The sequence below is a fragment of the Schistocerca serialis genome, chromosome 8 (assembly GCF_023864345.2).
Source record: "Schistocerca serialis cubense isolate TAMUIC-IGC-003099 chromosome 8, iqSchSeri2.2, whole genome shotgun sequence".
Classification (NCBI taxonomy): Eukaryota; Metazoa; Arthropoda; class Insecta; order Orthoptera; family Acrididae; genus Schistocerca; species Schistocerca serialis.
In genome coordinates this window covers 472,579,223-472,593,677 of record NC_064645.1, presented here as the reverse complement: position 1 = coordinate 472,593,677, position 14,455 = coordinate 472,579,223, and the positions used below count along the sequence as shown (strand labels likewise).

The 14,455-nt window shown below is 43.4% G+C and overlaps 1 protein-coding gene across 1 annotated transcript in view; it reads right to left on the bottom strand.

Annotated features, from left to right (window-relative positions):
• Positions 1-14,455, bottom strand: part of LOC126416225 (sialin-like) — a 124,005-nt gene that overhangs the window by 87,740 nt on the left and 21,810 nt on the right. Inside the window, exons 2-4 of the mRNA XM_050083828.1 lie at positions 12,720-12,956; positions 3,108-3,192; positions 588-808 (exon numbers count right to left, since the gene is read on the bottom strand). Coding sequence (XP_049939785.1) covers positions 588-808; positions 3,108-3,192; positions 12,720-12,956 — 543 coding nt within the window. The remainder of the gene's footprint in view (positions 1-587; positions 809-3,107; positions 3,193-12,719; positions 12,957-14,455) is intronic.

The following is a 14,455-nucleotide window of genomic DNA, read 5'->3' as shown; positions in this document are numbered from 1 at the left end:
AATCTGTGTTGTGAGCCGAACTCTTAACCTGTACTGACCATCTTTATGTTATTTAACTAGTCCTTACGAGAAAAAACCTGTCAGTGACTGAGTTATATACAATTATTATTCATGAAATTCTAGAGAAACAGCACAGAAAAGAACAAATTTAAGAAGTCGGCCTTCGAGAGAGGAAGACGTCTTCCAAATGTGAGAACTTGCCTAGTGTTGTTGAATCATCTCGATCAGAAAGGCACTCTTTGAGAAGATGCGTCGTTTGCAACAAGAACAAATAGCGGAACCAAAGTGGAAACTGTTATAAACAATGTGATGTGGAAAACGTTTTGTTCCATGTTTATAATTTAAGAAATGCAGTACTGTCCTTCATTATAAAGGTTTGTGAATGTCAATATGGAAAGAAATACAGCAGCGACGATAATCTCTAGTATGACAGAAATGGTCACCTTAGGGGGTCTGACAAGGGGTGGGCAATGTTCAGCACAGTAAATCTAATGCTGGTGTACACTTTGCAGCGAAAGGCTCAATACACAACGATAATCTACAATGTTTCTGTTTTCCAACAATATGGACTGGGTAGTAGATCTCACCTTCTCCGGGGACACGGTGCCCGCGATGCTGGTGGTGATGTAGTTGAGCTCGTGGGGCGCGATGCGCGGGTGTCTGGAGGGAGAGTCGTACACCGTCGCGAACCACAGGATGCTCCAAGCGCCCGCGATGCCGCCGAGGATGTAGAAGCTCGCCTTCCACCCCAGGGCCTCGATAATGGCCGAGCAGATGGGCCACGTCACCACCGTGCCGAAGGTCCCTCCTGAGAACCGTTGGAGCGTCTAGCACACAATTAGTCAGATCTGGTGTTGAACGTGTACTTGCATCGTTTACTAAAGAATTAACGGGCCTGTTGTGGTATAAGTGCTGACAACAGTAGCATTAAGTTATTGTACAGGGTATCATAATTAACAGTTTAAACTGACACAGGTGACAGTATACAATAATAGAAGGAAAACTGTTTTATTGAATATACTTCCGTGTACGTGCCGTTTGTTAGATAACCGAAAATGTATGGTTACGAGCTGCCATTAGTACGAGACATTATCTTAGTACATATATATATCTGAATTGTAAACTCTCCATTCTAATTTAACCAGGCTTAAATTTCACCCACAGACTCGCTTAGCAAGAAACACGGTAATACTTCAGTACATTACATGTTAGAATTACTGTACACTTGTTTTAAGGTTACCTATTTACTGTTTTCGTCTGTTGGGTGGCTTTGAAAGTATAGTAAATCATATCTTTACGATGTACTGTGAAAGCAGAACTCTGGCGATCAATGAAGTTCAAAGCTATTAGATCTGAGTTCGCTTGACCAATGCGGAGGAGAAGTCATCCACTTCTTTTTGATAAATATAATTTTTAGGTATTGGGCCATGTCATTGAAAACTAATAAAATGATTACATTGCCGATGTTTCAGTTGAATTTCTGAGGTCCTCTTCGGGGCGGTTCGCTGTTGTTTACTCTCAATATTTTACCCAAATGAACCGGCCACGGAAGACAACAAGCTTACATCATTCACTACTTCTTCGCCAGACTTCCTCGCTGCTTTCTATGGTCGATGTCTGACTACTCCACACGTAAACTTTGCAACAAAAGAGATCCTATCCCAGAAGTCCAACATAACCTCCAATCCCTGTTTAAAGTTTTTAGCTCTTGCCAGCACCTCTCCCTTTCATTCATTTCCAGCCTCACCCCTATGACACACTGCACACCCACCTTCTACATTCTCCCTAAACTCCACAAACCCAACAATCCTGGCAACCCATTATAGCTAGTTATTGTGCTCCCACTGAAAGAATTTCAGCTCTCACTGACCAACACCTCCAACCGATTGCCCAAAATATAGTCTCACACGTCAAAGATACCATCCACTTCCTTCACCAAATCCCCACCATCCCCACCCATTTATCTCCTGGATCTCTATTTGTCACTGTTGATGCCACTTCCTTAATGCCCATGGTCTTGTCCCTGTTGATACTACTTCTCCCAGTGACCTTCAGACTCCAGATACGTTACCTCATTACTCATACACCTTACTGACATTATCGTATCACACAACCACTCCGTCTTTAGAGGAAAGGTATACAAAGAAACTGGCGGCACAGCACAGCACCTGTGTGGCACCATCCTATGCCAACCCACTTATGGGCCATCTAGAACAAACCCTCCTAGCCTCGCAAAACCCCTAACCCCTGGTCCAGTTTAGGTTCATTGATGATATCCTCATGATTTGGACTTGGGACCAAGACTCCCTATCCTCATTCCTTCGCAGTTTCAACACTTCCTACCATCCACTTCACCTTGTCCTCCTCAACCCAGTGTGCCGCCTCCCTGATTATTGATCTTCTCCTCTCTGATGGCGCCATCCACACTTCTGATCACATTAAACCATCATATGTGATGTGCTATGCCAGTGAAAGGAACCTGTGACCACTGAAGACAGTGCCACAAGTTCCTGCAAAAAATAGTAACACAACACACAAACACATGTCATACTAACAAATGTAAATCCACCTGATGATGGAGGTTTAAACTTTTGAAACGCGTCTTGGAGATAAATAAACAGTGACTGGTAACACTTTTAGCTATTTATGTACACCTGGAAACTGTGTACTGTACATGAGACATGTCTTGAGACATGTCTTGTAGAGCGACTTTTTGTGGGGATGACGTACATAAATTTTATTATGTGTGTGAAAAATTTCCCTGCTCTCTTGATGTTGAATTTAATAATGTAGGAACCCTTTTGGAATCAAACTCTCACAATTACCATTGTGCAGCCACAACAAAGATCGGGGCGTTCTATAACTGAGCCAGGATTCCAATTGCAAAATGTGGTAATACGTATTATAAGATGTTGTATTCACCTCACTGTTTGGCAAAATTACCATCTTTGTTACATGAAATAGCTAAATCCCATTATTTAAGCAGTTTTGTGGTAGCTCTTGTTCAATATTTGTTATAAAATTCTTGTCATTTTTTGAGAATGCCTCACAGTTACATGTATAGTATTCTGTAAACTTAACGGAACATAAAATTAGCGTTAACTCACCAAGCAGACTCCAGACGAACTTGGCCTTCTCCTCTGGCGGCCCCCACTGCGCCACCAGAGCATGCAGGGAGGGGTACAACGGACCCTGTCAACAGTACAGGACTGTCTAAAGAGCCAGTCAGTGCAAACACACCTAGAACTACATCTCGGGGTTATACAATGTTAGCATACACGATTTACTGCAAAAACATTGTTCTATATGAATTGGATGTTGCTTATTTGCACTGAAATGTGCCCTTTTTGAAGTATGTCTGCCATTTGGCACTATTGCAGAGTCTACCTTTCAGACGACCTGCTATGAAGTTGTGGCAAATGCTAGCAGGAATGAAGATAGATAGATGAGTACACCCAACATTTTTGTTGCCACATTAAAATGGTTAGGATAGTAAAAAGTAAAGTCGTATGCCACTGTTGTCTGGGAGACCTCAAGGAGTAGTTTAGCTGCAGAGCTGGAAAGGGGTTTCTTTTACCACACACAGTGCCTCTCGCCTCGCAGATATGTGGCAATTATGTCTTTTGTGTATTTGTAGAGTGTAGGTGAGCGTAATGAATGCATGTATAGTCTGGCGTTATGTTTATGTTGAGTGATGATGATGCTGATGAAACTGTGTGGGTTCTGTGAATGTTGATACAGTAGTGGTTCTCGGGTACATAATGATTGGCTGTTTCGTTTTAGTGGCTGGTAAAATATTGGTCTGTGATTGTCAGAGAAGGTAGAGGAGGGGGAGGGTAGAGCATGAATTAGGAGAGGAGATGGGCAGAGGGACAGGGGGGGGGTGAAGGAAGGGGAAGGGGAGAGTAGAGAGTGGATGAGATTTAGGAAAGAGGTGGGACATGATGGATTCATGCATTTCCTCCAGTCCTGTATCTAGACAACCCAAAGCTCAAAGATGAACTGGCATCTCCCTTGCCATGTATGTAGACAACTTAAAATTCAAAGGGCAGTTTGTACTTATAGCTCGAAACCCCATTGCTTTCCTGCCTCCCATTGTTCCCTGTCACCACAGACATGCAGCACCCCTTCCACATCTCCTCCCTCCTTCCTTGGCACGTGTGTGTGATCTCAGGGGGACTATGCTGAGATGCGTGTGTTTGCTCAGTCAGAAAGCTCTCAGATGAGTCAAGACTTCTTCTAAATTTAGGAGTTGTAACTGGAAGTTGCATTATTGTTATTTAATGGGTACTGTGATACGATGTGTACATATGCTTAGTCAGCATGGACCCTGACAAATGGAGAGTTACTGATGCATTCAGACTTGCTTGTGTCATATTTTGCATTATAGAGACAAGGGCTGCGCGTGTATCAGGTTGCTGCAGAGGGGAGGAGCTGTGTGCTGGTGTACTGCTAAGAACAATTGGAGAAGGTACAGCCTGCAGTGTTAAAGCACGAAATGTGTGACGTATTTAACAGTAACCTACTTGGTAAGTTCTTCAGCGTGAGCTGTTTGAGATATTTCAGCAACTTTGTGTAGATGACAGTTATCTTATGGATGGTGATTAACGCTGGGATTTTTTTATCAAAACTGAGGTGTGTGATTACGTAATATGAAACCGTGACTTCTGTGTACAAGAAAACAATCAAGAAAACATATTGTGATTGTAAAAAAAGATAAGAATATTGGCATAGACATTTTAAGCGGAAGAGCTCCAATTATAGAATGAAGGCATGTAACAAATTCATATGACAGATCACAAGCAAAGGAATGAGTAATGATATCGGTAACAATATTATCAGTTTTATAAAGTCTCTCTGATGTAAATCTTCCTTGGCTAATGAACCGCCTACAGGAAAACTAAAGAGTTCTTTGAAGACAAGAGGAGCAGCTGTATCAGCACTTCAGATGGAAAACCAAAAGCAATGAAGGAAAATGTTGAAAGGAACACGTGGAAGGGACATACAACGGCATTGAGCTTGAAGGCAATATTATAGAAGGGAACAGGAAGTGGATGAGGAGGAGGTGGGACACATGATAATGAGAAAATAATTTGATAAACACTGGAAGACCTATGGTGAAACAGTGCCCCTAGAGTAGACGACTTTGCCTCAGAACTACTGATGTCTTTGGGACAGACGGTCATGGCTCAAGTAATCCAACGGGCCTGCGAGGTACATGAGACAGGGGAAACACCCTCAGGTTTCAACAATAATGTAATAATTCCAATTCCAAAGAAAGCAAGTGAATATTACCGCACTATCAGTTTAATAAGACATGGCTGCAAAATAATGACACCCATTATTTACAGAATGGAGAAACTGCTAGAGGCCGACTTCAGTGATGATCAGTTCGAGTTCCAGAGAGATGCAGGAATGAGCAAGGGAATACTGAATACTGATGATACGACTTTCTTAGAAGGTAGGTTAAGGCAAAATAACTCGGCGCTTATAGAATTTGTAGAGTGTAAGCTTTTGACAATGTTGACTGGCATACATTCTTTAAATTCGGGAGGTGGCAGGAATAAAATACAGGGAGCGAAAGGTCGTTTACGACTTTTACAGAAACCAGATGACAGTTATAAGAATCAAAGTCCATGAAGGGAAGCAGTGGGTGAGAAGTAAGTGAGATAGGGTTGTGGCCTACCCCAACTGTTATTCAATCTTTACCCGGAGAAATCTGTGAAGGAAAGCAAGAAGAAATTTATAAGGGGAATTAAAGTTCATGAAGAAGAAACAACTTTTCGGTCTGGACAAATAGGGAGTATCATGACGATTACAGGGATTAGCGACCACAAGGAAGCTTCTGTTAAGCTGAAAGCCCACTACCAAGAAAAAGAAACGCAAAGTACATATATTTAAAAAAATCTGATAAAAATGCTCTAAACGCCTTTTTCACAGACAGTCTCCACTCCTTCTGATCCTATGACGTAAGCGTAGAAAAGATGTGGAATTATCCCAGAGAGATAGTATTGACGGCAATTGAGAGATATATAGCAAATACACTCCTGGAAATGGAAAAAAGAACACATTGACACCGGTGTGTCAGACCCACCATACTTGCTCCGGACACTGCGAGAGGGCTGTACAAGCAATGATCACACGCACGGCACAGCGGACACACCAGGAACCGCGGTGTTGGCCGTCGAATGGCGCTAGCTGCGCAGCATTTGTGCACCGCCGCCGTCAGTGTCAGCCAGTTTGCCGTGGCATACGGAGCTCCATCGCAGTCTTTAACACTGGTAGCATGCCGCGACAGCGTGGACGTGAACCGTATGTGCAGTTGACGGACTTTGAGCGAGGGCGTATAGTGGGCATGCGGGAGGCCGGGTGGACGTACCGCCGAATAGCTCAACACGTGGGGCGTGAGGTCTCCACAGTACATCGATGTTGTCGCCAGTGGTCGGCGGAAGGTGCACGTGCCCGTCGACCTGGGACCGGACCGCAGCGACGCACGGATGCACGCCAAGACCGTAGGATCCTACGCAGTGCCGTAGGGGACCGCACCGCCACTTCCCAGCAAATTAGGGACACTGTTGCTCCTGGGGTATCGGCGAGGACCATTCGCAACCGTCTCCATGAAGCTGGGCTACGGTCCCGCACACCGTTAGGCCGTCTTCCGCTCACGCCTCAACATCGTGCAGCCCGCCTCCAGCGGTGTCGCGACAGGCGTGAATGGAAGGACGAATGGAGACGTGTCGTCTTCAGCGATGAGAGTCGCATCTGCCTTGGTGCCAATGATGGTCGTATGCGTGTTTGGCGCCGTGCAGGTAAGCGCCACAATCAGGACTGCATACGACCGAGGCACACAGGGCCAACACCCGGCATCATGGTGTGGGGAGCGATCTCCTACACTGGCCGTACACCACTGGTGATCGTCGAGGGGACACTGAAGAGTGCACGGTACATCCAAACCGTCATCGAACCCATCGTTCTACCATTCCTAGACCGGCAAGGGAACTTGCTGTTCCAACAGGACAATGCACGTCCGCATGTATCCCGTGCCACCCAACGTGCTCTAGAAGGTGTAAGTCAACTACCCTGGCCAGCAAGATCTCCGGATCTGTCCCCCATTGAGCATGTTTGGGACTGGATGAAGCGTCGTCTCACGCGGTCTGCACGTCCAGCACGAACGCTGGTCCAACTGAGGCGCCAGGTGGAAATGGCATGGCAAGCAGTTCCACAGGACTACATCCAGCATCTCTACGATCGTCTCCATGGGAGAATAGCAGCCTGCATTGCTGCGAAAGGTGGATATACACTGTACTAGTGCCGACATTGTGCATGCTCTGTTGCCTGTGTCTATGTGCCTGTGGTTCTGTCAGTGTGATCATGTGATGTATCTGATCCCAGGAATGTGTCAATAAAGTTTCCCCTTCCTGGGACAATGAATTCACGGTGTTCTTATTTCAATTTCCAAGAGTGTAAATTAATAAGTGATGGTACTGATCCCCCATGGTACACAAAACGGGTCAGATCGCTATTGCAGAAGCAACAAAAAAAGCATGCCAAATTTAGAAGACCACAAATTCCCCAAGATTGACAAAGTTTTGCAGAAGTTCGAAATACAGCATGTACTTCAATGAAAGATGCTTTTAATAATTTCCACAACGAAAATCTGTCTCGGAATCTGGCAGAGAACCCAAAGAGATTCTGGTCATACGTAAAGTACACCAGTGGCAAGACGCAATCTATACCTTCACTGCGCGATAAAAACGGTGAAGTCACTGATGACAGTGCCACTAAAGCAGGGTTATTAAACACCGTTTTTCGAAACTCCTTCGCCAAAGAAGACGAAGTAAATATTCCTGGATTCCAATCAAGAACAACTGCCAAGATGAGAAACACAAAAGTAGATATCCTCGGTGTAGCAAAGTAGCTTAAATCACTTGATAAAGGCAGGGCCTCCGGTCCAGATTGCATACCAGTCAGGTTCCTTTCAGAGTATGGTGATCCAATAGTTCCATATTCGGCAGATATATACAACCGCTCGCTCACAGAAAGATCCGTACCTAAAGATTGGAAAATTGCTCGAGTTACACCAATACCTAAAAAGGGAAATAGGAGTGATCGGCTGAATTACAGGCCCATATTACTAACGTCGATTTGCAGTAGGGTTTTGGAACATATACTGTGTTCGAACATTATGAATTACCTCGAAGAAAACGATTTATTGACACGTAGTCAACACGGATTCAGAAAACATCGTTCTTGTGAAACACTGCTAGCTCTTTATACTGATGAAGTAATGAGTGCTATCAACAGGGGATGTCAAATTGATTGCATATCTTTTAGATTTCGAGAAGGCTTTCGACACCGTTCCTCACAAGCGTCTTCTAACCAAACTGCGTGCCTATGGAGTATCGCCTCAGTTGTGCGATTGCATTCGTGATCTCCTGTCTGAAAGGTCACAGTTCGTAGTAATAGACGGAAAGTCATCGAGTAAAACAGAAGTAATATCCGGCGTTTCCCAAGGACGTGTTATAGGCCCTCTATTGCTCCTGATCTATATAAGGACATAGGAGACAATCTGAGTAGCCATCTTAGGTTGGTTGCAGATGATGCTGTCATTAACCGCCTTGTAAAGTCGTCAGATGACCAAAACGAATTTCAGAAAGATTTAGATAAGATATCTGTATGGTGCGAAAAGTGGCAGTTGATCCTGAATAAAGAAAAGTATGTGAAGTTATTCATATGGGTACTGAAAGAAATCCGCTAAATTTTGATTAAGCGATAAGTCAGAGAAACCTGAAGGCTGTTAATTCAACTAATTACTTATGGATTACAATTACAAATAACCTAAATTGGAACTATCACATAGATAATGTTGTGGGTAGAGCAAACAAAAGACTGCGATTCATTGGCAAAACACTTAGAAGGCGCAACAGGTCTACTAAAGAGAGTGCTTACACTACGCTTGTCCGCCTTGTTCTGGAGTATTGCTGATTGGTGTGGGATCCGCATGAGGTGAGACTGACGGATGACATTGGAATAGTTCAGAGAAGGGCGGCTCGTTTTGTATGATCGCGAAATAGGGGAGATAGTGCCACAGACATGATACATGGATTGGAGTGGCAGTCATTAAAACGAAGGCGTTTTTCTTTGCGACGGGATCTTCTCATGAAATTTCAGTTTTTCGTTGCGACGGGATCTTCTCATGAAATTCAATCATCAGTTTTCTCCCCCGATTGCGAAAACATTCTGTTGGCACCTACCTACATAGGGAGAAATGATCATCACGATAAAATAAGAGAAATCAGGGTGCGCACAGAAAAATTTAAATGTTCATTTTCCCGCGCGTCATTTGAGAGTGGAATGGTAGAGAGACAGATTGAAGGTGGTTCATTGAACCCTCTGCCAGGCACTTTATTGTGAATAGCAAAGAAATCACGTAGATGTAGATGAATTCTGTCAGAGATAGGAAAGGATCTGGAAGTACAGTTGAATGGATGGACAGTGTCTTTAAAGGAGGATGTAAGGTGAACATAAACAAAAGCAAAACTAGGATAATTGAATGAAGTCGAGTTAAATCAGATGATGCTATGGGAATTTGGTTATGCAATGAGACACTAAAAGTAGTAGACGAGTTTTGCTATTTGGCCAGTAATGTAACTGACGATTGCCGAGGTATAGAGGATATAAAATTAGAATGGCATGACAAGCAAAGCGTTTCTGTAAAAGAGAAATTTGTTAATATAGAATATATATTTAAATGTTTGCAAGTCTTCTAAGAAAGCATTTGTCTGTACTGTAACTTGTATGGAAGTGATTCATAGACCATAAGCAATTAAGAGAGAATAACAACTTTCGAAATGTGGTGCTACAGAAGAATGCTGAACATTAGATGTGTAGATTGCTTAACTCATGAGAAAGTACTGAATCTGAATGGGGAAAATAGGAATTGTGGCACAACCTGACTAAAAGAAGTGGTCGGCTAATGCGAGAAATCCTGAGTTGACGAGGAATTGTCAGCGCTGAACTTCGGTGATCTGACGGAAACGGGTGTTCCCACTGCGGCAAGACCGTTGGCGCTTTTTCACCAAGTGTGGGTGCAATGGTCGGACTATAATCGTCGACAAGTTTATCTTAATTTGAAAGTTACTCATTAACGGCACTCTTGCAGCGGATGACAACCACTGTCAGTCTATGGCGCACGCACTCTCTCTCTCTCTTCTCTCTCTCTCTCTCTCTCTCTCTCACACACACAGACACACACACACACACACACACACACTCACGCACACACACACACACACACACACACACACACACACACACACACACACACACACATGCTGTCAGCTTATGGTGTTAGAATGCTATTGAAATTCTGAATACATATTTACTTTGAATTGTCAACTATCACTGGCTAGTTTGCTTACCATTTCAATTAAATTAAACACGCATTTTGTACCCTCACAGAAAGATAATAGTAACAATTTAGATACGGTAATTACATTGTGACACTTAATTTGAGGGTCCGTTGTGCCTTGAACTAAGTAGGGTAAAGATGGCAACACTGGGGTACACGCTGATGGCTGTTTCGTTATAATGGTCAGTAAAATATTGAGCCGCAATTGGTTGTTTCCTTTTAATGGACAGTGAAATAATGGATCATGCTGATTAGTTCTAAATGTGTGTGTGTGTTCTATTGACTAAGCTACTTGCTGTGAAGTCAGCAAGGTCTCACAGAAGTCGAAACTTGACGACACTAGGTGTGATTGTTGGTGGTTAAAATTAGTTAGTAGTATTCAGAAAATGTAGATTTATCAATATTTGTTTCATGGCAGACTACATCTTAGCTAATGTTTCAGACAGGGAGATCGAGATTAGATGAATCAGTTGCATCATAAATTTATGGTCGAAATGAAGTCCCACTGCGGAGGAATTTCTTGTAACTCATGGCGTATATACTATTTGAACGAAAGTACCTGGGCAACGATTACTGGATATTAAAATGGGGCGTGTGTCACACTTCGCCCTTATGACGGTTTGAACGCTGCTGGGGACACTTTCAATGAGGTGTCTGAATGTGTGTGTGGGAATGACAGCCAATTCTTCCTCAAGAACCCAAAGAAGAGAAGGGAGTGATATGAGACACTAGGTTCTCTAGCGAAGATCACTTTCTAAATAATCCCAGAGGCGTTCCACTGGGTTTAGGTTAGGACTTTTGGCAGGCCAGTCCATTTCAGGAATGTCCTTGACCACTAATCATTGCATCACCTAAGTCGCTTCATGCAAATTCCGGATGTCCTCTGAAAGGGCATGGCCGACTTCCCTCTCCATCGTACCCTAATCCGATGGGACCGATAACCTCACTGTTTGGTCGCGTCCTGCAAAACAAGCAATTAGCCGATCAAGCACTGCCTCACAGATGCCGCTTCATGATTGTTTGTTGTTGTTATCCTCAGTCCTGAGACTGGTTTGATGCAGCTCTCCATGCTACTCTATCCTGTGCAAGCTTCTTCATCTCCCAGTACTTAGTGCAACATACATCCTTCTGAATCTGCTTAGTGTATTGATCTCTTGGTCTCCCTCTACGATTTTTACCCTCCACGCTGCCCTCCAGTACCAAATTTGAGATCCCTTGATGCCTCAGAACATGTCCTACCAACCGGGCCCTTCTTCTAGTCAAGTTGTGCCACAAACTCCTCTTCTCCCCAATTCTATTCAATACCTCCTCATTAGTTATGTGATCTACCCATCTAATCTTCAGCATTCTTCTGTAGCACCACATTTCGAAAGCTTCTATTCTCTTCTTGTTCAAACTATTTATCGTCCATGTTTCACTTGCATACATGGCTACACTCCATACAAATACTTTCAGAAACGACTTCCTGACACTTAAATCTATACTCGATGTTAACAAATTTATCTTCTTCAGAATCGCTTTCCTTGCTATCGCCAGTCTACATTTTATATGCTCTCTACTTGAACCATCATCAGTTATTTTGCTCCCAAAATAGCAAAACTCCTTTACTACTTTAAGTGCCTCATTTCCTAATCTAATTCCCTCAGCATCACCCGACTTAATTCGACTACATTCCATTATCCTCGTTTTGCTTTTGTTGATGTTCATTTTATATCCTCCTTTTAAGACACTGTCCATTCCGTTCAACTGCTCTTCCAAGTCCTTTGCTGTCTCTGACAGAATTACAATGTCATCGGCGAACCTCAAAGTTTTTATTTCTTCTCCATGGACTTTAATACCTACTCCGAATTTTTCTTTTGTTTCCTTTACTGCTTGCTCAATATGCAGATTGAATAACATCGGGGACAGGCTACAACCCTGTCTCACTCCCTTCCCAACCGCTGCTTCCCTTTCATGTCCCTCGACTCTTCTAACTGCCATCTGGTTTCTGTACAAATTGTAAATAGCCTTTCGCTCCCTGTAGTTTACCCCTGCCACCTTTAAAATTTGAAAGAGAGTAGTCCAGTCAACATTGTCAAAAGCTTTCTCTAAGTCCACAAATGCTAGAAACGTAGGTTTGCCTTTCCTTAATCTATTTTCTAAGATAAGTCGTAGGGTCAGTATTGCCTCACGTGTTCCAACATTTCTGCGGAATCCAAACTGATCTTCGCCGAGGTTAGGGTGCGTTATGATGCTTTCATCGTATCCCAACTGTGCCTCTGCTGCACGCAGTACCCGGTGCTGTTGTTACGATGAGGCAGACACTCACCCCGCAGATGCCGATGAGCACGCGGGCGGCAATGAGCCATCCGACGCCGGCGTCGGCCGCGAGCGGGCAGAGGAGGGTCAGCACAGCGCCGACCAGCGTCGTGACGCCGACCACGAGCCGCGCGCCCACCACCTCGGCCAGCATCCCTCCAGGGATGTGCGACGCCACCGAGCCGTAGAAGTAGGCCGACAGCAGGTGGCCCTGCACCGACTGCGACCAGTTGTAGCGCGGCCCGTACTGCAACACGGGGCGGCCGAGGGTACAGGACTTACATCTGCTAATGATATTTTCGTGGATATTAATAAATAGTTTAAAGCCAACTCACTTACATCAAACTTCGAAAAGACTCACTATATGCAATTCAGAACCTGTAAGAGGTTTCCACCCAGCATATGCATAATATATGAAGAACAGCAGATAGAAGAGGTTGACAGTCTTAAATTCCTGGGATTACAACTTGAGAATAAATGCAGTTGGGATGAGAACACCACAGAACTTCAGAAAAGCTCTAACAAATCTGTATTTGCAATTCGAGTGCTAGCAGACATAGGCGACATAAAAATGAAAAAGCTTGCTTACTTTGCCTACTTTCATTCCATAATGTAATATGGTATAATATTTTGGGATAACTCTTGAAGTCAAACAAAAGTTTTCAGAGTCCAAAAACGTGTAATACGTATTATTTGTGGAGTAAATTCACGGACGTCCTGTAGAAACCTCTTCAAAGAACTGGGTATACTAAATACTGCCTCTCAGTATATTTACTCCTTAATGAAATTTGTCCTAAATAATATATCTCTTTTTCCAACAAACAGCTCAGTTCATACATAACAATACCAGGTACAAAAATGATCTGCACAAGGACTTAAAAGCACTTACTTTAGTTCAAAAAGGGGTCCACTACTCAAGAACACTCATCTTCAATAATTTACCAGCAAACACAAAAATTTAGTTACAAATAAAGATCAGTTTAAAAGGAGCCTGAAAGACTTACTAGTGGCCAACTCATTCTACTCCATTGACGAATTTTTTAATAGAAACAAATGATGTGTTGTATATAGTCATACTATTAGTATTGTTATTTCAGCTTAAAAAAATTGACATGTTCCACATCCACGAGGATCTCCTCAGCACGGATCTATGGAACGAAAAACTAATCTAATGTAATCTAAGCGTCTGTTGTCGACAGGCACTCTAGCAGCAGTACGAGACACTGCTCGTCAGAACATCAATGGCAAGGAACAGTTAAAAGAACGGATGCTTTCCAAACGGCAAAGTCACTGAAACATGGGAAATGTAGTTCAGCAAGTGTATGGGTTTTTCCCTGTCAGCCATGAAAGATTTCAAATAAACTAAGCGTCTGAATTAAAAACAGTCTTACTTGCAACCACCCCAGCATTTGGCTTGGCCAATTTAGGAAGCCCACGGAAAACCTAAATCTCGATTGGCGGAAGAGGGTATGAACTGTGGTCCATGACACTGAATTTAGACTGGCAGTGTATGCAAGATGTGACAGTGTACATGGCATAGCCACCAAGAAGGAAAAGTGGCAGCTCCTTGATACCCCGGCGAAAAATATATCCGTAGCCAAACTAGTTAAATGAAGACACAAGGCGACACCAGCAAAAAAGTGAAGTCAGCATCTGTCAAGGCAGTTTATTAAGAATTAGACTATCAGGTTTCAATGACCTCTGCAGCTGTAGTGATGTCCCAAGGAGTTAGGTCAAAATCAAGAT